Source organism: Adiantum capillus-veneris, chromosome 23 (assembly GCF_014529385.1).
Source record: "Adiantum capillus-veneris isolate H3 chromosome 23, ASM1452938v2, whole genome shotgun sequence".
In the NCBI taxonomy this organism is placed as follows: Eukaryota; Viridiplantae; Streptophyta; class Polypodiopsida; order Polypodiales; family Pteridaceae; genus Adiantum; species Adiantum capillus-veneris.
Window position 1 is genome coordinate 91,070,130 of NC_140953.1, and position 25,143 is coordinate 91,095,272.

Below are 25,143 nucleotides of genomic sequence, written 5' to 3' on the forward strand. Positions count from 1 at the left end.
TGGCCTGATAAAGTAGCACCAGTGCTCCTTGCGTTATTTGCGGCTTCCTGAGATGGCGATCATGCCAGGCTTTACGACGAAGCTGCTCTGCTTCTAGAGCCAGTGAAGCCAAACCTCGGCTTTCCTCCAAAAGGAAAAGACAAGAGACTGATGCCGACCCCAAATTTCCATTGGCACGAAGACTCCCCACTCGCGGGGATCCTGAGTTGAATTCAAAAGGTGCTATCGCTTCCAACCTGAAAGCCAATTGAAATGGAGTGTGATTGGTTGTGGCTTTGAAAGAAGTTCGATAAGCCCAAAGTGTACCGTGGATAGCTTGAGCCCAAGTCGAGGGATGAAGATGACATGCTTTCCGCAAGAGTGCTATCAAAACCTTATTAGTGCTCTCTGCCTGCCCGTTTGCTCTAGGGTAATAGGAACAAGATTTTCTGTGAAAAATCTTGTAGTTGGCCAGCAAGGTAGAAATTGTTTCATTCACAAAGTGACTACCCCTGTCACTGGTGATTTCCAAGGGACATCCAAACCTGCACAAAATATTTTCGTAGAGAAACTTGGCTACCGTAATGCCAGTGCAGTCCGTTGTTGCAAGTACCTCTGCCCACTTTGTTGCGTAGTTGGTAGCCACCAAGAGATACTTCCGATTGCCTGGTTGGGCAGAGGGAGTAATTGGGCCTACAAAATCTATGCCCCATCTCTCAAAGGGTTGCCATGCCATAGAGACCTGCAGAGGACGGTTTGACTGTTTGCTTGGTTTAGGGCCACAGCGCTGACATACATCACATACCTTTACATAGGCAATTGCATCGCGGAAAATATAGGGCCACCATAAGCCACACTGGAGAATCTTTTGTGCAGTAATATGGCCAGGGTAATGGCCACCAGTGGGACCACTATGGGCATCCTCTAAAATATACTCGACTTCATGAGGGGAGACACACCGCCGCAGAACACCATCCTGCCCTGATTTGTATAGCTGGCCCCCAATGAGAGTGAAAGGCCTAGACTTCAGCAACAGGCGTCTCTTCTGCAGGGGAGAAGCATTCTCTGGGTAGAGGCCACTAGAAAGCAGATGCAAAACATCGCCGTACCATTCCGGTGTGGTATCCACCTTAAAGAGACTGCTATCAGGAAAGTCGTCAGCAACCCCTGTTGCTTCTTCACCAATGTGAACGCGAGAAAGGTGGTCGACAAGGACATGATGTTTGCCGGGCCTGAGTACCACTTCGAAATCGAACTCTTGAAATAAGAGTAGCCATCGCCATACTCTACCTGCAACCTGCGGCTTGTTGAGCAGATATCGCAGGGCATGGTGATCAATAATAACTGTGAAGTGGACCACTCAGAGTGCTCCACAAGTACTATGATCCCTGCCTATTGCATTTTTTCGAACTCTGCCTTGACCGCCTCAACATACTTCGGGTTGAGCTTGTAGGCTCGGCCTCTTACACGCTTAGCCCCTTCAACCAGAGGTATAGTGTGGACACCCAATTCTGGTGGAATCCCCTCTAAATCCTTGTAGGACCAAGCAAAAACATCTTTAAAAGAGTGGATGAAAGAGACTACTTGATTGAGTAATGCGGGATGCTCCCATAACCAAGCTGCTAACAGTACGTGCTGAGGGTTGTCAGGATCTCCCAGGTTGACTTCTCTGACCGAGTCTGGGGGTGTAGCTGGAGAGGGTGCTTCTGAAGATGAGAGGTGAGCTGCCTCTTGGAGCTTCAAGACATCATGTGCAGGTGTTTGATCGATTGGAAACTCTGCATACTCTTCTTGTAACCATCCCTGTGAGAGCTCCTCGAAGGGTAACTCTTCAGATGCAGACGACATGACAGAGTGCTTTTGAAGGGGGTCTGACTTGGGAGATGCTCCAGGAAGGGGGAAATCTTTGGTGAGTGCATGCAGAGGAGATTTTTTCCCCCTTCGGTGATGTGTTATAGGTTCCCCAAGACCGAGGGCTTCCATCGGCAGGTCATTCGACGCATGAGAATTTAGGGTTGACACACTTACTTCTTCGACTGTTGTACTGTCTGCTGTAGGACTTTGGACATCAGTGTCCTCCTGAGGATTTTGAAGAGAGAGTGTTACTGGCGACACATGTAAGTTTTGAGTAGAGACCATGTAGCATGGCATCGAAGTGGTAGCTTCCAACCACTGTAGCAGGTCCTCGTCAGACCCATCAGGTGGGATGGGCTGCTCAGGGTCGGGGTTGGACTCTACTGTCAATGAGCTGTGCTGAGCCACTGGATCCATCCCTCCTTCAAGCCGGATTGGTTGCATTTGGGAGCCGGGAGTGTGTATCCACATGGCGTCGTTTCCCCAATCATGAAGTGCCTTAGTATGCCACAACCATGGTCTACCAATAAGCAAGGGAAATCCTCCCTCTACCTAAGGAAGACTGACCACCACAAAATCCAAGCTAAATGTGAAGTCTTGTACCTTCAAAGGCACCTTTTCTACTATGCCCACAGGATAGACTGTCCTCTGGTCTGCCAATGTAACAGTGAACGGAGCAGGACGAGTAGGCTGCAGACCTAAGGCTGACATGGTAAATTCAGGCATCAAATTGATTCCAGACCCACCATCCACTATGACGCCTGAGAATGACTGCCCAAGAATAGATACAGTAAGATGTGGACTTTTATAGTCGGTGAGGGGAGCAGCTGGATATGAAATCATGTAGGACTCCAGGGGCTGCATAGGTAGGTGCCCGCCACTAGGCCCTTTACCAGGGTACAAAGATTGAATTATTGAGAGGGTGTCACTTCTAAGAGTTGCATCTAGCCGAAGCATCTCATAAAGAGATACTTGCTGAAAGGTGTTCTTCAAGATTGCTTCCGCAGTGGGCCTAGCTTCTACAACCTGGGCCTCCTCGGAAACTTTGGCCTGTTGCAAGTCAGCTACTGCTGCGAGGAAGGCTCCATCAATGTCCGAAAGCATAGAGATTGGCCTATTCTTTGCACCATTTACGGGTGCGACATTTTGAACAGGTTGCTGAAGTGTTGGAGGTTGCTGAAGTGTTGGACCTGATGGTCCAGTTGGCAAACTTAAACCCAAGGCTGCTCTTTGGCTCGGTGGATCACTATGCAGGTTCAGGGTTGCCTTGTGGGCTTCCTGAACCTATATGCGCTGAATGTGGCGACCGCACGAACAGAGTTTTGGTCTCAGATTGTTGAGTCTCTGCCGCAGGCAGAGCAGCGGTGTATAGGGGGGTGACTTCAACATGTTGGACTACCCTTCTGACAGGATTGGTGGTAGCCATGCTACTGTGCATGAGTTGAGCTGGCAGCTTGGAAAAGGTTTTGTATGACTCTTGAGGGTTTCGGATGTGTGGCAACACTCTAGCTTTATGAGGCCCCCAGACAACCTGGCCTTCTCTCGTTCGGACCGCAGAGTGGGAGGAGTGAATCTATCACGGATAGATCGCTTCTACACTAGTGACCATTTCTGTGACTTGGGTGGGACAATTGGCATTCTCGCAGGGACTTCCTTCTCGGACCATGCACCAATGATCCTCACAATGGCAGATAGACAGAGGAGGGGGAGCACGATGCTTCGCATCCCTAAGAGGGTCTTGCTGGACTCTGCACTCAAAGAGCGAGTAGAGGCCCTCTGGACAGAGAGCTTGGACATGCAGGATTCTCCTGCTAGCAGAGTGGCCTCAGGACTAGCTCAGATTAGTCGCTTCTTTCTCCAGGAGTCTCTAGCTCGCCTGGCTGCAGTGAGAGAGCAGGAGCAACGTCTCAGACGGGGCGTTGCTTCCTTGCAGAGGATGCAGGAGCAGCATCCAGACAGTCCTTGGTTGGAGGAGCAGTTACAGCAGGCTCGTCAGGAGCTGGTTAGCACAGAGGAGCGGCGCCATGAGTTTACTTTCCATCGATAGGCATCTCAATGGACGCAGGTGGGTGACAGAGTGACTGGTGCTTTCTTCGAGGCAGTGGGACCTCGGCATACGCATGCCAAGGTCAGTCAGCTGAGGAGGCCCGACGGGTCAATTGCTTCTGAGCCAGAGGACATGCGTGCAATTGCTACTGACTTTTACCGTGAGTTACTGTCTGTAGAGCCTCAGTCAGAGTGTCAAAATGCATGCAGGGAGCAGGTGTGGGCACAAATGCCTTGCCTGGTGACTGAGGGGATGCGTCAGAGGCTTGAGCTGCCACTTCAGCTTGAGGAGTTGCACACGGCTCTTAGTGCACTCCCCCGTGGTAGCTATCCAGGTGAGGATGGGGTTTTTCTTGGAGTACTGGGACTTGCTTGGCCCAGATCTCTATAGTGCTTTTCAGTACATCTTGCACACAGGAGAGATGCCTAACAGCATGAGTGAGGGTCTCATCTACCTCATTCCCAAGGAGGGTGGCTCCTTGGATGAGATTCGACAGTGGCGCCCCATCACCATCCTCAACTCAGCCTACAAAATTCTTGCCAAGGCTCTGAGTTTGAGGATCCAACCACTTCTAGAGAGCCTTATACATGGGACTCAGACAGGTTTTGTCAAAGAGCACAGTATCCTTGACAACATCTTTACTTTTTGGGAGGCTTCTGTCCTAGCGCGGCTCCGTGGTGAGGATATGGTGAATCTTCTTCTCGATTTTGAGAAGGCTTACGACAGAGTTGACTGAGACTTTCTGGAGGGCACTCTATGCAGGATGGGCTTCTCAGATGCTTGGATAAGAGGGGTGTCAGCTTTGTACAGACGGGCACACAGTCAGGTACTTTTGTCACGAGGTAGAGGTGATCGTTTCATGCTCACACATTCGGTCAGACAGGGCTGCCCTCTTGCCCCTTTCCTCTTTCTGTTCTATGCTGAGGCAATGAGCAGGTTTTTGGTGTCGCAGCAGGTTGGTTTACGGGGCTTAGCACTTCCTATTCGGGGAGATGAGCTATTGGACGCTGAGTTTGCTGACTACTCAGCCTTGTACTTGGATGGCCAGGAGGCCAACCTTCACAGTTGTGAGCAAGCTCTTGAGACCTTCTGTTTTGCATCTGACGCACTGATCAATTGGAGAAAGATAGTGGCTTTCTCGGTTGTTAGTGGTCCTGTACCCGATTGGATGCCAGGGGAGGGTTTCAGGTGGATTCCCCCAGGGACTGCAGTTCGGTACTTGGGTTGTCACGTTGGTTTAGACTTGTCTCCCGAATAGCAGATTGCTTCCCTCCTCCTGTCTATCAGGAGGAAGTTGCTACATTGAAGCTCCGCACGACTTTCTTTGGTTGGAAGAGTTGTAGTGGCCAACCAGGTGTTGTTGGCTACTATGTGGTACATCACTTCTTGCTGGATCTTCTCGAGTTCTTGTATCAGCCAGGTAGAGAGGCTGATCAGGAACTTCCTTTGGTCAGGGTGTGACACTCAGACTGCCCGGGCCAAAGTGGCTTGGCAGGTCATCACTCTTCCTTGTTCACAAGGAGGGCTTGGGATCATAGACCCAGCACAGCAGAGCAGAGCCCTTCTTGGGAAGTTCATCGTCCGAGGACTTCTTCCAGGTGAGGAGCCCTGGAAGGAGTTCTTGCTACAGCGGCTCAGGCAGGAGGCCCCTGGAAACCTTCGACCAGATGGATCTTCATAGAGATGCACAGAGTTGGTTTGAGCAGGAGACTGGAGGACCGCTTTGCTGTGGGTTTGCTTCAATCTTGGGAGCACTTGCGGTGAGGCCTGGAGCAGCGCCAGCCTACTTGCACGGAGGAGCGCCTGCGGGACAGCCCCTTGTTTGGAACCCCATAGTTAGCACTCAGAGAGGCCACCTGGTTGGTAGTCGGCCTCATGTTTCTTGGGGTCCCATGGCAACGGGTCAAATATGCTCTCTAGGTGACTGGCTACAGTTTTCAGGCTTGTCAGAGGAGCTGCAAGGCTTTCAGTTACAAAGTATGAGAGGGGTGCAGAGCATGTGCCAGGACATCTTAGAGGCAATACTAGCTGAGTGGCTCACCCCTCTCGAGTCAGCAGCGCCCAAATGGATGGGAGCCTCCACGCGACTGGAGGTTCTCATCTCAATTCGGGCTTGTTTAGAGACTGTTCCCTCCTTGTTTTTCGAGTTACAGGGTGAGAGACGCTTACAACGAGTTGCAGTAGAGGCCCCGTAGGTGGCTGAGTGCTGTTTTCAGAGGATCTGAGTGGTGGGCATATGTGGGAGGACTTGTGTCATCTATCTTGACCCAACTGCTCTTGAGACTGACATTGGAGACTGTGGGCTTGGCAGTGCTGTCCACTAGCACGAGTACAGTGGGATCCTGGAGAGTGGCTATGGAGGGCCCCTTTCTCTTCTGCAGACCACCCAGGTGTCCCTTTCTTTCAGTACACTGTTCGACTGGGACGTCACATTCTGGCAGCACAGAGAGAGGCTCGCCCTGTTGCAGCACCTCATTGGCAGGAGAAGGGTCTCACAGCTGAGTTCTTGGCAGCTTTTTGGGAGAGGTTGTGGGACTCCAGACAGCCGAGGCGAGTCACTTTGTTTCTTCAGTGGCTGGTCGCACACAGAGCTACAACAGTTGGGAGCTGGCTTGTGCATAGTGGTCTATCGGCCGCATGCGCAGCTTGTGACCATCTTGTGGAGAGTAAGTGACTGGTCGCACACAGAGCTACAACAGTTGGGAGCTGGCTTGTGCATAGTGGTCTATCGGCCGCATGCCCAGCTTGTGACCATCTTGTGGAGAGTCAGTGCCGCTGTCTTTGGGACTGTCCCTTGGCACAACAAGTGTGGCTTCCTGTTCTTCAGCTGAAGCCTGCTCTCTCCACGGCTCGGCAGTACACTTGGGGGGTAGCTGCTTGGTCCACTCTCACGAGCCCGGCACTTCAGTTTGAGCTATCTTCCACCAGCAGGATGATAGTGATGTAGGGGGGGCGACCTACGCTCCAGCCTGCCAGAGAGCTTACTCCACAGGAGTGGTGCAGTGAAAGAGAGGAGTGCTGGGAGCTCATCAGTGGCCTGACACTCTGATTCATCTGGCGGGCCCGTTGCTTCCGCATCTTCAAGGCTCGCCCTGTACCGCCAGCAGAGACTGTTCATGATCTTTGGTTAGAGCTGATCCACACTCTCAGAGGACAGCTCGAGAGACTCTAGGGCAGCTCCGACCACATGAGGGACAGCAGAGAGGCCTTCCTCCGACTTTGGCATCCTGGGCCTTTTTTCACCATGGTCCAGGGTGTACTCAGATGGCACTACCGTCCACCTGTGTGGCTTTTCCCTCCTCCCATTTCTTGATTTAGCCTTATTGTACATATGCTGTTTTTTCATTGGGAGAGTCTCCCCATCATGGTTGTTGTAGCCCTGTCTCGAAGAGGTGGTTGTAGCCCTATGGGCAGTTTCATTAACTAATAGAAGGATCTTTTTCTTCGAAAAAAAAAAAAACAAATCTGGACTTCCATGAAAACGTTGAGTGGTCTCTCTTGGAGGGCAATCTTGTTTCCCTGAGTAGCGGATTGCAGCAAACTGTTTATATAGGAGCTTTGGGCAATTTGGTTAAGATTGCTTTGCCCCTAGGTACCTATTTGTTTCTAATGCCTTACACAGTTGGTCAGGCCAGACACGCATCTTATTGATGTTGAGTATGTGGAGCATATGGTTGTACAAGATGATGTGCAGACATTTGTGCTGCTTTAGTTGCTGTGGACACTTCCCATTGAGCAGCAATGAACTGGGACAAATCTGTTGGATTTCCAACAGTGGATCAACATCAATATAGAACATCAGAATCCAACCAATGAGTCATTGTCTTACACCAGTAATAACGATGAATTTCAAGCCTTACATGGCTTATCTTTGCCTCAGATCACCTCAAATTACTATTCCTTTGTGTTCACGCCTGCATAATCTAATCTCAGATGCATGTACTTTTGTGATATGATGCACTTTTTGTTGCGATGAATTTGATTGCTTTGAACAAATAAAAGCGTGTCAAAAGAATACTCTAGTGTCCAGCCCCTGAGGATGTTAGGAGGACTGCTATTGTTTGTATCTGGTGTGGTTATGCATGCAAGACACTTGGTTTGTGTACCTTTGAGGTCATGCAAGCAAGGCAAGTGGTTTCAAATGCGCGAAAGGCTATATTTTTCCCGCAAAAAAAATCCTTCTAACAGTTTTCTAATCTGCCCAATGGGATACATCTTCCTATCAGAGGGTACAATATACAAATTAAAAAGGAAGACTCGCCCATGATCAATCTGTGTCGAATGGCTAAATCATAAATGGGAGGGGGGGAGAGCCACACAGATGCCATGGTCCACCGTGCAAAAGGGTCCTGGCTGCCACCTCTCGATAAATGCCTGGTGTTATCTCTCAGCCCTGTTGAAGCTGCACTAGATGCTACCATATGGTCCATCTGAGAGTATGAATCAGCCCCAGCCAGAAAGCGTGCACTGTCACTGCACAAGGCTCTGGTCTCCTCTCAAAGAACCTAGAGTAGCTGATCAGCTCCTACTTATGGTCTCTCTCTCTCTATTTTTTTTATAAAATTTATTTAATTTTGTTTTGTTTTTGTTTTTGTTTTATGTTTTTTTTGTTATGTTGTTATTGTTGTTATTTTTGTTACTCTGACTTTGTATCAAATCCATCACATTGTAACTTTCTGGTCTTATAGGTCACTTTGGCCTTTTGAAGACGTTAATATAACATTTCATTTCATTTCTCTCTCCCATGTCCAAACTGCAACTGAGGAAATAGGCATTAGGCACCGGGCACTGCTGATGCTGTCCCACCTGAAGCCTGAACCCAAGGCTGTCTTGCTCTTTCATAGCCCAGTGCTGGCTTTGAGCAAGCCCCCCACGTGTACGTTGTGTTTGGAAGAATAAAGACCATCACTCATTGGATTTGTAGCCATATCTATTGACCACCACGACTTTGGAACTCAGTGACAAAGAGGAGATCACTAAAATTTTCAATAGAGAACTATTTTTACGTATCAAACTCTTGAATTTCGGAAACCTATACAGCGGTAGATCTGCCTACAGAAAATGCCTAACATAAGCACTCTCTTATTCGTCTCAAGAACACACTACGTTTGCTACTTTCTTCAAACTTCCTAGAAGAGTTTACCAACGTCGTTCCTCTGCAAACAACGTGATGAAGAAGATCAGTGGTCCAAGCCGGTGTATCATCGCAAATATATTTTCTTCAGCTTCTCTTTGTAATCTGGAGAAGTTCGTAACGTCTCAAAATCTCTGAATCCTGATGCAGAATGCAGGGAGGTTGCAAGCCTCTATGCGATTTGAGATGATTCAATGGGTTTTCCAGAAGCCCTTGCATCCTGTCGGAATCTGCAATGGTGAATGGCCTAACCTTATGATCAACTCACCCATGGAAAGAACCTGGTGTGGGTTTCTTTTCTTGAGTTTGCAAACATTCAAGAACGCTTATGTGGATAAACTTCAATGAATCTTTTCCTCTGCACTGCTCCAACATGGTTCTGCCCAATCACCTACTAGATTAGCAGGGGCCCAGGTTTATATTCAAGATACATTTAATCCCCTCAAGCTTGAAATGTTGATAGAAATTGAATGTTTTCTTTATACCATCTTTAATGTGGGGTTAGCTGAATGGTCAAAGCAGACATACGATTGTGCCCCCTAAACACTCCCCCTAAACACTCTTCAGGATCCTTAATGTGGCATTCCTATGCAGAAAACAAAAATGTATACACAACACTCACTTGATTATACAGCTTCCATATGCTGCAGTTGTACCCACTTCTTGTTGTAGAATTGCTCCAAATTGGCCTCTTTGACATATTAACTTCATTAACAAGGTCAGCACGAACACATCGAAGTGCTTGCAAAAGGGGTGCCTCTTTGTCCCTTGAAACAACACAACCCAAGGTAACAAAACCTGCAGGTGCTACAGGATACCAGACGTAAATTTGCTCTTGTCCTTTTCCTGGTGCATGCATGCATTGTACAAGCCGCACAGGCTCTGCCAGCCGTCCAGAATTATCATCTTTCAAAATGATGCCAAACCCTGGCGGCTCCAGCCTGTTCCCAGCAAAAAAAATGAATACGGTCAAAACACATAAATTTTTCACAGTTACCAGCATAGGTAAACCAAAATTAGTGGGCCATAATTGCAATTTACCCTTCTGTAATATGATCCCCAACAAAAACATAGCCAGGAGGGGGAACAGGCCTCCAAATTGATATAATGCGGCGATTTTCACTTCCTTTATCCCACCACATTCTATCGAATTGTGCAGTTGTGGCGATCATACGCCCTGCTTTAGCTGTTGCTTCAAAATTTTCCACACCTGACAAACTTGGTCTTTGTTCGTGTTGCTTTGGTGCTCCTCCCTTAACCTTATTCCCAGGTTCCGATGACTCAACACCAACTCGGTCATCATTCTCTCCATCAAACGCAACATCCCGCACATCATAGATTTCTGATCTTGCTGGTGGTTTCAGTGATAGGTGTGCAAGAAAAGATCCAGCTACATTTTCAATGCGCCAGATGCTAAAGTCTTTTTCGATTCTGTACAGATAGAGGACAATTCAGTCAGCTTCCTACCACAGGAGACTAAGGTTCAGGAGGTGTTATGTACTCGACTTTTGGGTATGTGATCCATAGAAATTATAGCACACAATAATAAAAGGTACTGCTTTGTACATCATACTTACTAATCTTGTACACCAAAAACAAAGGGGGAACAAGAAGACATACCCTGAATGAGAAGAAGCATATAACACACAGTCATTGATTGAAGCAGATGTAACAAGGTCCGAGCGGATGCAATAAACAGACGTGAGAGGTGGTGGCATAGGGCCAATTGCTGCAATGCAACCAAGGGCAACATAGCCAGGTGGAGCCATTGGTTTCCAGATCGAACATCCTTTATCCAGGTCCTTTTTGGTGCTTGTGTCGCTTAGGGTAGAGGACTTGAAATCATGTATGACATAGACAAGATCAAAACCCAAAGGCCTTTTAGCCCGATGGTGAATATTCCTGATAGCCATAACAGCCTGGGACGGAGGTGCTTCTCTGTGACACCACAAAACTTCATCAACATTACACAACAGAAAAGGCTTGCTACAGCATACACTCAACAAGACTACACACCCTGATGTTATAGAATCACCCAAAATTGCAAACCCTGCGGGTGCTCTAGGCCTCCATATTGCAATTCGTTGCCCATTAGTGTATTCTGCAAATGACAGGGAAATTAGAAAAATACTTAAACTGTCTTGCATTATTGTTCACAAAACGGAATTCAGGCGTTGAGACAACTTGAAAAGTCCGTACCAGTGTTTACCCAGATCCGATCAAAATGTGAACACTTGAGCAAGATGTGATCTACCCCATATCGGAATGTGGATGCCAAAGAATTGTGAAGGCGTAGCAAAAGGCGCATCACACTAAAAGACAACTGAATAGAGAAGTCTGACGCAAAAACATTGAGACTTGTTTTCTCCTTTACACAAGCATATTCTACGGAAACAACCATTGGTTCAATAACTGTAAGACCCGAACCGCCTTCAAGTGAGAACCTTTTAATATAAGCTCGAAGCCATACATCACTTCCCCTGTATGCATACCTGCAAAAACGCAATCCACCAAATCAACAATAATTTTGGCTTGCATAATTTAAGTTGTTCAAGTATTCTTGTGTGCAAACATACATCACATTTAGATCAAACTTCATTCTCAAGAGCTTCTCCTGTCTTTGTGAACTTGCGTAGGATTCCCTCTCACTATCATAGAATGTCAACTCAGGAGCAACTGCCTGTCACAGCCAAGAAATGATTTAGGTGCTTATGGAAGTTTCAGAACCTGTGATTAATACATCAATTGCCGAATCAACTAGTAACAAAATAGCATAAAGTCACATTCAACCCTTTGATGATCTGCCAGATGAAGCCACGATTTAGCCTTTGATAGCCAGTTATAAGCCTAGATGTTCAAGTTGGTCATCTCAACCAAAATGCTCTGACACCTAATGGACTCCCATCTGATTACTAGAGTGCAACTGGCACGCTGAATGCACCAATTAATAGTGTTGGCTAAGCATGTTGGCTAACTATGTTTGTCTTTCCAGTCTCTACCATGAAAGAGATTATCCATGGTGGTTACATATGTTAGGTACAATGCGTTTGGTATGGGTATTGTACGAGTACTGTTTGTCCCCCTCGTGTAAGGTACACGTTAGGTATAAGGCACATATGCTCATTCTGATTTGTACTAATCAATCAAAGAGAAATTCTATCAGAATAATTTCGCAACAATACGGGGTCCTAACTTAAAAAGGGGGAGAAATGAAATGAAATGAAATGTTATATTAACGTCTTCAAGAGGCCAAAATGACCTATGAAAAGTTACAATTGGTGAATCTGATACCATGTTTGAGTACGGAAATTAGAAAGTTACAAAGAACTAACACTAACAATAAGACACTAAAGCACTAGGGGGGGTGGGGGGGGGGGGGGGGTGGGATGAAATCTCTCATCGGTCGTTGTCGAATCTCATGGACCTCCTCCATGGTCAGTACTCTAGTTGGGCGTCTTGCATGTCGAGCTAGAGTAATCTGTATCTTCTGTTGCAGCCTTCGCCGGTAGTGGGAGACCCCCCAAGGTAGTGGGAGAGAGAAAGAAAGAAATAGGTCATAACTCAAAAAGGGGGAGAAAGAGAAAGTAAGAAAAAAAAAAGATATTTTTACATCCATTAGAGGCCGAAGTTGGCCTATGAAACAAATCAAATATACATGTGTGTGTCCTCCATCTATCGGGAAATGACAAAAGTACAAAGTAATAAAATGTGGTCCTGTGGCGGGGGAGGGGGTATTGCTATCTCTGAGGGGGTATGGATGCACATCTATATGCCCAAGGAAGTACAATCATGAAGTGCATCAAGCTGACTAGCTTCGTCCTATGTCAAACCGGAGCTGTAAGGGCTGGGACATGCAATGTTGCAAGGCCATTTGAAACGTACGTACGAAATGGGATTTCATAGGAATGAAACGGGTTTCAAAAAATGTTTGAGATGTACGAACATGGGAATTAGAAAATCGATTTTTATACAAAAATTTAGTATCTCGAACCGGCATAGAAATTGATTTATCCCGAATTGGCATACAAATTGACCTTATCCACATTATTCCACAAAGTCCCTGCTTTTCGAGGCATTTTCACAGACAAGGTATAGGCTCAAGCATTTTCGAGGCTGTGATAGAGCATATCGCTAACAAAGATTCAAGCTCAAGCATATAAGGGTGAGTACGGTTTCCTCTTTCAACGAAGACCATGGTTTTGTAGTTGGGGGCAATATGCGTGGTGTAATGTATGAAGCGTGACCCACCGGATTCCTCCCAAACTGTAATACATTGGCGTTGTAGAAAAGCTTCATTCACTTGGGAGTCTATTGAGGCATCATGTAGCAAGTGTAATGCATCCCATCTCCCAAACCACTTTAGGCATGGAAAGGGTTGTGGAGTACATGATAAAGATGCGTCAAAACCTGTGCTCAAAAATCTTGGTTTTACGCATCTTTTGAACTTTTTTGCTTGCTTCCCATGCAATTGTAGGACGCCTATGTGAGGGGTTTTGATGCATCTTTATCATGTACTTCACAGCTCTTTCCATGCTCATAATCTCAATTGGAAGAGATCCAAGGTCACAAAGCAAGAGCATATATGGTGTTTGTGTCTTAACTTGGAGAAAGTTTGTAAGAAAGCACTTTTGGACATTCTGAAACTCTTTCTAAGTAGACTTTGAGATGCTCCCACCCCACACTTCAACTCCCTAAAGAAGAACTGGTGTCACCAATGTGTCAAAAAGGTACTTCTTGAGAAACCAACATTTGACATTTCCCGCATTTGACATTTCCCGCATTACACATGTTCTGAAATGCATAGTACACTCTCTTCCTAACTTTCAAACGATGCATAAAATTCATGCGACTTGTGATTGGCCGGAACCTCAAGGCCAAGGTGTAACAGGGCTACAATGTCACTGGCAGGACAAACAGTTAGTTCAGTTGGTCACAATTGGTCAAGAGTTCACACTTGACGAACTCTTGCCTAGGCACTAGGCAATGACACGTGGCAAGTGATATGGATTATGGTCTAGTGGACACTGAGGCTAGATCGCCACCACCTCAATTTGTAGATAGGCTTAGCCGGATTGGGATATCTGCTAGCCGTTGGTGGCTCCTTACATCTGAGTGGTTGGGTCTAGGGTGGGATACACTTTCATCATCTACTTTTGTGTGGTTAGTTTCTAGAGTCTATCATCTTCAGTTATACACAACACGTCTACACCATCCCTGCACAGTTGAGCCTCGACACCCTCATTGTACCCATGAGATCTGGGCTGGAGCTGAGTGTGCTACCGTGCCCCAAGTCTGTATTGGTTTCTTTGAGTTAGTCGATGTTCATGCTGTTCATGTTCGGGTTCACTGCTGAGTCGTGCTGTTGTTGCTCTGTTGTTTATTTTCTTCTGTGTGGGCACGACACATTATCTCTGCTACAGGTGCTCTCATTTTTGGCACGCCCGATGGGACCTCAACTGAAGTCTCACTCTGTCGAAAGTCGAGTTGAGGAGCTACCTGGTTGCAACTCCCCGTATCACTCTATATTTTTGCAAAGGTCTCGGTCTGCCTCAGCTTGGTCCCGTCTAGTTTTTCCTCGACCTGCTTGTCTAGTCTCTCGTCCTGGTCTAGTAGTCTCTAGGCTTGGTCTAGTCCTCTCTCGTCCAGGTCTAGCCAGGAGTAGGCTGGGTCTAGTCCTCTCTCATCCAGGTCTAGCCCCGAGGTCTAGTCACTTGCCCTGGTCTAGTGGAGTCTGGAACAGTGTGAATAAGCAAAGGTCTTCGTGCTCAAAGCTTGGGTGGGCTTTTGGTTATTGCATGACACATACAATGCAGTCAAAAGAGCGACAAAGCCCACTACTAAGTCCTTTGAAGTACTACCACAGGAAGCGTCAACGTTTCGTGCCAAGCAGAAGTCCACCAGCCCCATTACCCCTACCTTCCCCCTCAACTAGTTCTACACCTCCCCAATCACCCCCATCAATAAACTTCTCATCCACTGTGTTACAGCAAGCTCCAGTGCAACAAGCTCTTGCATAGACAGCCATGGAGGAGCTCACAAGCGTTCTAGCTAAAGTGAATATTAAGTTTCTGACTCTCAAGGGTCTGACAGAGGATGTCGACAACCATGCCCGAAGGTTTGTTTCTCTGTGCAGAGGTAGTGGCCTCAACCTAGAAGATGCCTACTTAGTACTCTTCCCATCTACCTTGGATGGATTAGCAGACAAGTGGTACGGTCAGTTTGCAGAGAACCACTTTACTACTTGAGCCACATTAAGACAACAATTTTGTGAAGCTTTCATAGTAGGTGACTTCCAAGAAAAGGTTTTGGATAAGTTGGCCAACCTGATACTTCAGCCCAAAGAGACATTTACAGAACTCATGACCAAAACAAAGTCTCTAGTCGCCAAGCTTCCTCAGCAACCAGTTTATGGTCAAGAAATGGGTAGAGAAGGCTCTTCCAAAGACTTCTCAGCAAAAACTCAGAGATAATCTCCGACTTGACGCCAACCTGGAGGAGTTTGTTGTTGCTGCTACTAGGATAGAGGGGGCAAGGAAGCTGTTAACGACTCTTCTCAAGTCGAGACTATCTCTGTACTTTTGGAAAGTCCATCTAATCCTTTAACTTCTTTACGCAAGGAGCTCGAAGCCCTGAAGTTACAACGAGCTCTTCAAGAGGAGAGATCATTCTCTCTTCGACACGAGAAGCCACCTCATCAAGAAGCCTTGAACCAGATTAAGCGCGAGCTAGAAGAGCTAAGAACTCAGCAGTAGTCTAAGGCTGTGGCCTGGTGTACCTCATGCCGTTCGCCAGGGCATCCTCCACATGAATGCCCCCTTCGGGCTTATTGCCACTTTTGTGAAAAGTCTGGACATGAGGACAAGGATTGCTACTACCTCAAGGGATTGCGACAAATACAACAAAGTCTTGGTCCTACTCTTCAACAAGGGTCAGCACCTGTATCCAACATGGTTTCCCCCTACGGCCATCCAAACCACATGCCACCTTTGCTGACAGCCCCTCCTATGCAAGGTATGCAGAGCACTACTTTTCCCTCTCATAGCTTTTATCATGCGAATGCTCCCTCTGCCCCTCAAAGCTTCTACGCCTCCACCTCCACCTCCACCTTTATGCACTAGGAGCAAGGACCACCCTGCCAATCGGCCCATTTTGTGCTACAGATGCGGGGAATATGGACATTACCAAAGCAAATGCCCCGAACCAGAAGAGTCCCCTCCCTGCCGTCATTGCCCTGAAGCGAAGGATCACTACAGTAAAGATTGTCCCAGACTTCGTGCATCCACGGCTTCGAGCCCAAGTCAAAGCCAAAATGAGTTTACCTTTCCCAAGATCAATTTGATTCCATCCCTCAGCCGCCTCCTTTTGCCCATGTGGTTACCCCTCAAGACAAGCTGCAGTTGGTAAAGGAGCTAGCAGGTGTCCTCAGTCTTAGCAATCCAGCAAGTTCAACTACCCCACACATTCTCGCACCAGTGGATACCCCGCCTTTAGTTGTTGAAAAGCCATCCCATAGTGCCAAGCAAGGATCCAAATCTTTGCTCTCCGATATCGATGACGCTTTCTTGGAAGCAGTTGTTGATCTACAACAGAAAAGGTACCAGAGAAACCGCTGGTAGAAGAAGATAAGCGTACACCAGAGACAATCTTGAAGAACACCTTCCAACAAGTGTCCCTCTATGACCTGTTGCGGCTAGATAGGAGCTTTAGGAGTGACACCCTTGCAGTTATTCAATCATTTTATCCCGAAGCAAGTCCTAGTGGCGGGCACCTCCCAGTGCAACCATCAGTGTCCTATATGATATCCCATCCCGCTGCCCCCCTCACTGATTATAGAAGCCCTTGTCTCACTGTGTTTGTCTTGGGGCGGCAGTTCTCAAGAGTGATAGTGGATGGTGGATCTGGCATCAACCTGATGCCCAAGTTCACTATGTTGGCTTTAGGTCTATAGCCTACCTGCCCTGCTCCCTTCCCAGTTACATTGGCCGACCAGAGGACATCTACCCAATGGGCATAGTGGGACAAGGTGCCTCTGTAGGTACAAGACTTCACCTTTAACTTGGACTTTGTTGTAGTTCATCTTCCACAGGTTGAGGGCGGATCTCCTTTGCTCATCGATAGACCATGGCTGCGCCACACTAAAACGCTTCATGATTGGGGAAACGAGGCGATGTGGATACATACTCCTCGCTCCCGTATGAGGCATGGATTCCGTAGTGCAGTAAAGTTCTTTGTCAATGGAAACCAACCCTGAACAACAACAGGCTACTCCATCTGAAGGGTCAGATGAAGATCTGTTAGAATGGTTGGAAGCTACCAAGTCTATGCCTTGTTATGGACTATCTATTCAACCTTTGCCTGAGGTCACACCCTTTTCCTGTGTTCCTACATAACTGAGCCCAATGAGCCAAGTCACAAAGGTTAATTGCTCACTTGGCCCTTTAGTAAAATCCTTTAAACTTGGTAAAGCTCGCCAAGGACCGCAGTAGGAGGAAGTTTGTCGTCGCTGTCGTTGCTGCCATTATGACAACTCACGTCAAGGTATCTGCTATGTTATCATTGTGTCTCTTGCTCTCGTCTGCTAATTCCTACCCAGCTCCCCTCCACGTCTCCACACCCCCTAGCCCCTACCCACCTCTCTTGCCCTCGCCCCTACCCACCCCTCTCCCTACTATCTAACCCCCTCCCTCCAACCTCGGACCAACCCCTCCCTCTCGTCCCTCTCCACACCCCCTCGCCCCTCTCCACCCCCTCCCTCCCACCTCGCCCCTATCTACCCTATCTCGCCCCTACCCACCCCCTCCCTCTCACCTCGCCCCTATCTACCCCATCTCGCCCCTACCCACCCCCTCCCTCCCACCTCGCCCCTATCTACCCTATCTCGCCCCTACCCACCCCCTCCCTCTCACCTCACCCCTATCTACCCCATCTTGCCCCTACCCACCCCCTCCCTCCCATCTCGCCCCTATCTACCCCTCACCCCTACCCTCCCCATCTCATCCCTACCTACCCCCTCCCCTCTTCCCTAGCCCTCACTCACCTCCACATTCAAGTTAGACTTTGAGCATAGCCTTGAAAACAGGGAAATTTTCAGAAGTTTAATCGCGGCGGAGGACCCTAAAACCGAATGTATTTCAAGTTTGGCTGCATTTACACTAGCGTTGTGGGATTTGTTCAACTTGGGCAGTCTTCAGTTTCTACTTTCTGGACAGCTTACCTCATTGAGCCGGGGTCATTACTTCTTCAGCTTATCTTGGAAATATCTGTATTGCTTCATTGGTACTTCCTCTTAGGAACTCAAAATCTTCTCCAAACATCACCTTCTTCAATCAGAAAGTACTGCTTTTTTCCTACTTGTTTTTCATTGTTCTCTCTAGTTTCAGTGTTCTATCTCACCGGGACGTTGAGTGGTCTTGTGGCGGGCAATCTGTAGCAGGGCTACAGTCACTGGAAGGACACACAATTAGTTCAGTTGGTCACAGTTGGTCAGGAGTTCACACTGGACGGACTCTTGCCTAGGCAGTAGGTAGTGACACGTGGCAAGTGATACAGACGGTGGTCTGCTGGACACTGAGGCTAGATCCCCACCACCTCAGTTTGGAGATAGGCTTAGCGGGATTGGGAGACCTGCTAGCCGCTGGTGGCTCCTTACATATGAGAGGTTGGGTCCAGGGTGGGATACACTTTCATCATCTACTTTTGTGTGGTTAGTCGTCTAAAGTCTATCATCTTGAGCTATACACAGTACGTCTGCACCATCCCTGCACAATTGAGCCTCGACACCTCCACTGTATGAGATCAAGGTTGAAGCTGAGTGTGATGCCGTGCCAAAGTCTGTATTAGTTTCTTTGAGTTAGTCGATGTTCATGCTGTTCATGTTCAGGTTCACTGCTTAGTCGTGTTGTTGTTGCTTTGTTGTTCATTGTCTTCTATGTTTACATTCTGTGGAGTGAGATCTCACTCACATTGCATTGAGGAGCACCCACTATAGAGGGCACGACACATTATCTCCACTATACAAGGCACTTAAAGCTCTCAACAACTTCAAGTGCCTTAGTGTTGTACACAATGCATGGCTTCTCCTTATGGTTGGTTTTCACCAGTATAACTTTTGTTTTGGATTCGTTCGCTATCAATCGACTGTGTAAGAAACAGTTGTCAAGGAGAACCATAAGCTTTTGTGCATCCTCTAAAGTGAGTACTAGAAGTACTACAACATCCGTATACAACAAAAGAATGATTACCGCATTGCAAATATTAACACCTTCAATGCCGTCTTCTTGCATAAAGTCAGAAAATTTGTTTCAATTGATCGATGCATAGACCAAAGAGAGTTGGTGACAAAAAATATCCTTGCTTAACCCCAATAGTGCTTATCACCTTCTCATGGATTCGAGAAACCACAAGCATAAACTCACTTGGCACTTGGAGTTCTTCCATCCTTCTCTACAAATTGTTACGTTGAATCCATCAAAGGCTTTCTTGAATTCCACAAAACAACAATACAATCGCTTGCCTTTCAACCGACTTTTGTCCATGGGAACACGATTTGAGTGACAAGATGGTCAAAGGTGCTATGACATCGACGGAAACTCGCTTGTCCTTTTGCACGCTTGCCATTCTTTTCAGCCTAATCACTTAATTTCATCTCCATTATGCATCCAAATAAGTTTGCTAGAAGAGACCTAATCATTATAGTCTAGTAGTTATTTACATTCTTTATGTCCCCTCCTTTATGCAAAGGCTTGACCCAATTAGTGCTTCAATCACAAGGCATAACATGTTGAGGTGCAAGGTTGAACATATCACACATCCAATCATGTGTAAAATCTCCCGTCCATTTAATCATTTATGGCTTGATACCTTGAAAATCTCCCGCTTTGCGAATGGCCAATTTTTCGAGCCGGCCGCACACATCCTTAGTAGTAAAAAAAAAGAGAGTATACATGGGAGTGAACCATAAAATGGCATCTTTCCATCGCTTGGTTGCTCATATAGTTTCCTACAATACGTGTACACATCCATAACACTGAAGTTACCAAAACTCTCAACCCGCTTGCCCTTCAAGTTTCTCCAAAATTTTCCACATGCGTGTGCCTTTTCTTGGACTTGAAAAAGTTGATGCTTGACTTCCCATGTTCATCTCTTCTTTTGAATCAATGCCTTGTATGTATGCAAATGATTTTGATCGTTATCTTTGTCCATAGTTGTATGTAGCTTTATCAAGACTTTCAAGCATCTTGACATTCTTCATAAGAATAAGACCATGCAGAAGGGAGCATTGTAACAGTCCGCATCAATGCCCTGCTCCAAGTGGTAAGCACGAAATTTGGAAACTAAGCCATGATCAAACTACCTTTTGTGTGATCTACCTTTGTTGATACCGTGGACATGCTTTATGGCAAAGCGCTCTTCGACACAAGAATAAATAACTTTCTTGAAAGCTTCCCATTATGGTGCATCATATGGACTCTCAAAAAGCCTTTGGTTGTATTGTTGGTTTGTGGACTGTGGACTTCCCCAGCAACAAGGAGAATTCATGATCCAGAAGCGAGTGGAGAAGGCGCTTCCCAAGACTTCTCAACAAAAGCTACGAGAGACTCTCTGACCTGAAGCTACTCTGAGAGAGTTTTGTTGTTGCTGCTACAATGATAGAAGGGGCAAGGAGGCTATTCAGGGACCCCTCCAAGGTAGAGACCGCCAGATGTTCTCATGGAAAGTGCCTCCGACTCCTTGATTTCTTTATGCAAGGAACTGGAAGCACTGAAATTACAACAAGCTCTAGGTCCTCCTCTCTTCGACAAGAGAAGTTCTTGTATCGAGAAGCTTTGGACCTGATCAAGAGAGAGCTAGCAGAGCTCATGGCTCAGTAGGAGTTTTAAGCCTGTGGTCTGTTGTAGCTCATGTTGCTCTCCAAGGCATTCTCCACAAGAATGCCCGCTTCGGGCTTCTTGCCATTTACTACCACAAAAAGCATTAGCCTTTCTTACCGAGTAGAAGTCCTCCACCCCCGCTTTCACTACCCTCTGTCACAAATTGCTGACGTGTCAAGCCATTGAAGAATCAAGCCAACCTACAGATCTCGGCCGAGGCCCGAGAGGCCTAAACCCTCAGAGGCAACTGCAGAAGCAACAAAAGAAGTTTGCATCCGATGGGGCCCCAGGAACTAGCAGCAGATCCCCCAAGAAGGACAAGCATAAAAGCCAATGTCATGGCAACGAGTACGGAATCCCGAGTTTATCGTTGGACTGATGACGTGGAAACAATACGGAATTCCGCAATTTGCGCTAACTGTCCCGACGTGGCACCTCTACGGATTTCCGTGATTTGTGCTGGTAGCCTTTTACGCCAACTTTTGAGGTCAGATGCTTTTGAGTTTAAAGCTTCTCATGTTACTGCTTTTCATAGGCCAAGGGCCATTAAATATGTGCAAGGGCTCAGTCTCTGACACTCTTCCGACTGAAGGTGCAAAGTGCGAGTACTGGCATTGTACTAAGTTCGTTCAAGCAATATAAAGAAATACCGTAAGGGGCGCCAAAGTTTGGGGCCAATGTTCTCTCGTGGTGGAACTCCGCTACCCCCCGTCTCATGTGTCGTCTATCTCTTTCAGTTCAGTTGTTATTTGAAGTGCTTAAAGTTGTTCAATCTGTTCTTTTCTGTTGGCGCGTGGTGCATGTCCCTTGTTACAGTGGTATCAGAGCGTCAGGCGTGTGCTTTTCTGAAAGCACACCGGTCCCACCAAAGAGCAGACAGAGCAAGATGGTGCTTCCAAAGTTTATTGGAAATTCTATTGAGGAATCTTGGTGTCCAAACCTTAAACTTCTTAGCCACTCCACCCTTACTTCATCACGCATCGCATGCACTCCCGTCTTCATCGCTCTGTCTCAAAGGGCATAAGCCATAAAGATCACTTGCAGAGAAGGATCAAAACTTTTATTTGAGCTGCCGTTATCTCAGAGGCAGTGCCATGCAATGGTGGATGTCTATAGCTACCAAGCCACACACTCCAAGGACTTGACAAGCTTTTTCAAGAAATTTTTGCCCGAAGTTATATGGTTTTCGCCAGCTTCTGGCAAAGTGGGGTATCTTGAATGCTTGCCACGGAAACCCTTGCAAATTACAACTTGTAGTCTTTGGACAACTTTAAACATGTGTCTCTTCTCGAGTTGATAACCTTGGAGGTCCAATGTGATTTCTACCGTGGGACTACCATCACCACCATAGGGACATTATCTGTCCAAGAGCTTATGGACCATGTTGAAGTCGACTACAACCTTATGGAAGAAACCTAACCTTAATTTTTGGTGCAGGTTTCAGGATGGAAAGTTAGTTGAACTTTCGAGCTCGAGTGATGTCGAGATTGCTTTTTTAAGTTTGAATTTGTTTAAGAACTTGTTTGGTGATCCTGTTTGGAATGGATGGTATCTGTTTGTAACATGTATTGGTGCCGATTTGAACTGTTTGACTCTGGTTTTAAAACTGGTTTCAATGATTGGTGACTTTACTCCTGGATGTAGTGAGAAATGCTGTTTCGGTGTTGTCTGAACCTCGAAACGACGCAGAAAGGATGTCTGGGGAGCCTTTCGTTGTATGATGGAAAACTTCCAAACGACGCAGTCGGGATGTCTAGGGAGCGTTTGGTTGTATGCTTGAACGTCCAAGCAACGCATGCTTCGGTCTAGGGAGCGTTTGGTTGTACCAGCCCTCTAAACTCATGGCCCGGACCTTTTTAGGTTATTTGCGGGGGAAGTGACGAGGTACTCCTTGAATAGCTTCATACTACAGACCGTCTGTCTCGAGGAGTGCTCAGGGGCGCTTTTCGTTGTGTCTTGTAACATGCATATGTGAGCATTGTGTGCTGCATTGTGATGTGCCAACCACTGAATACTCCTTATTGGATGAGATACTTCTGGAAAACCAATGACACAAGATATCAAGAGCTCCAATCTGGAATGGGACTCCTTATTGGATGAGATTCTTCTTGGAAGCCAACGACCCACAAAATCAAGAGATCTGATTTGGAATGAGAGAATTGATTGTCCCTCCGAATGACACTCGGAAATTCTTGAGCTCACTTGACTTGTTTTGCAGATATATGATAATTGTGGACGATTACTTTCTTTCAAGAAGAGGGGATGTCAAAAACTGCTGACGGGTCAAGCCACTGAAGAACAGAGCCATCTTGTGAACTCCGTGTCACGTGTGCTCTCTCTCTCTCTCTCTTTCAGTTTCAATTGTTACTGAAGTGCTAAAAGTCTGTTCAATCTGTTCTTTTCTATTAGCACGTGGTGCCTGTCTTGTGACAGTGGTATTAGAGCATCAGGTGTGTGCTTTTCTCAAGGCAGACCAATCCTACCAAACTCGAGATCCACAGGATGGCTCCGTTCTTCAGTGGCTTGACATGTCAGCAGTTTGTGACAATATGGGGATGGTCTCTCCTCCCTGTTGCTAAATTGGCTTTATTTGACAGAAAAATAATTCTAAATAAATTATTGGATTTATAAGTGAGAGGGTTTTCTCAAGAAAAAATAATTCTAAATGAATTATTGAAAGTTTAAGTGAGAAGGTTTTTCTCACTGGAGACATCTGAGTACAGATATTTCTAGTGTATCATTCAGAGTAATGACGGGAGTGCTTTGAAAAGGAATATTTGTAAGGCCACCAGGAACGTGTACTTCTGATGCATCGCATCGGATGGGTGACAGGGAGCATCGGGAAGAAGTATTCGACCATCTGAGAACGAACATCTCTGATGCATCATAGGATGGGTGACATAGAGCATCGCAAAGGAGATTGTACCGTAAGTTCAGTAGGAAAGGACTGGGTGATGGGTATTCTTGATGAGTTACAAGGTAGGTCACGGGTGCATCGAAGGGAAGATCCATAGTCAAGAGGAAATTCCGAACTGTGTTAGATACAATTGCTTTTTGAGAAAGTAGGTTGCTTTTCGAGAAAGCATATGCTTTTCCGCGAGGCAATCTATGTCCGCATTGCAACTGTGCATGTGATTGCATCCACACGGACGCCTGGGAAGTATTGTTTTAAACTTATAAGGTTTGATTGAGTTTTTGGGCAAATTCATACCATTTTTCAAAAGTGACCGGCCTGTCACCTAATAAGTGGACAGCCACCTAGAAAATAAAGCAGTAAAAACCAGCCAACGATTTCTCTCCCTCTTTTTCTAGAAGAGGAGACCCATAATAAAACTAAATAAATAAAAATCCACCATGATCTCTAGGCCAGCAACCAGCGCTCAGCTATTCTTGCCGTGGCCAGGGAGCTATACAAGCATCACACGCCCTCTCTCATAGGAGGAGTTGCCAGCGTCAGCAAGAGAAGACTCTGACGTCGAAAGACGCAAGAGAACGCGAGACTACGAAGCACGGAGGTTGCTTTTCCCGCTCAAAGCGAGAGGTATCAATTGTGGATTCGCCATACGAGTTGTTGTCCTGCGTTTGTGTGTGTTTGCAGGTGTACTTCCTCTTCAAGAAGGAGTAGGAACAGAGGAAGGCACGAGCCTCTAAAGAAGAAAGGCGCTCTGAGGAATTAGAGCCAAATCAGCCCAAGGGTTTCGTACCCAAGTTTGGGAAGTATATCCACGGATCAGAGAGGTAGTCTCTCGAGTTATGATCGGGCAGTGGGGATTCCCAAGCAAGGACTCTATGTCTGGGAAAGTAGAGTTGTTCTGCAAGAAAAGGACTCCGAGAACAGAGTCGGAAAAGAGTTGCAAGGATGCCATGCCCTGAGTCTAGATGGTGAGATCCAAAGGCGAAAACCTTGGTTCTCAAGGATTCGAAGAAGGAAGTTCCTTGGAATTGGGTTTTGCCCTAGAAATAGGAAGCTAACGCTTTCGGAAACCATCAAGTTTAATTCTAGAACGAACGTGGTAATACATTCGGTTCGAGTGCTTGTATAGACTTCTCCTCAGTAATAAAGATAGTATGACATGGGGGACCAGAAGATGTGGGGGACCAGCCCATCTTCTGGTCCCCAGTACCGTGGCGATCTTCTCACTCTCAATCTCTCTCTCTCTCTCTCTCTATATATATATACCCTCTGGCTTCAATAACAAGTGATAAATCCTATTTATCCGAATATATTTTATATTGCTATGCGCTTCCGTTCGTGACAC

The 25,143-nt window shown here is 46.6% G+C and overlaps 1 protein-coding gene across 5 annotated transcripts in view; it reads right to left on the reverse strand.

Annotated features, from left to right (window-relative positions):
* LOC147428159 (calcium-dependent lipid-binding family protein) overlaps positions 1-25,143 on the reverse strand; it is a 176,276-nt gene that overhangs the window by 26,260 nt on the left and 124,873 nt on the right. For all 5 annotated transcript variants that reach the window (XM_086496602.1, XM_086496601.1, XM_086496600.1 and 2 more), the window contains 6 exons: positions 11,591-11,694; positions 11,214-11,506; positions 11,031-11,115; positions 10,635-10,952; positions 10,056-10,445; positions 9,637-9,955 (listed from right to left, as the gene is read on the reverse strand). In XM_086496602.1, coding sequence (XP_086352728.1) covers positions 9,637-9,955; positions 10,056-10,445; positions 10,635-10,952; positions 11,031-11,115; positions 11,214-11,506; positions 11,591-11,694 — 1,509 coding nt within the window. The remainder of the gene's footprint in view (positions 1-9,636; positions 9,956-10,055; positions 10,446-10,634; positions 10,953-11,030; positions 11,116-11,213; positions 11,507-11,590; positions 11,695-25,143) is intronic.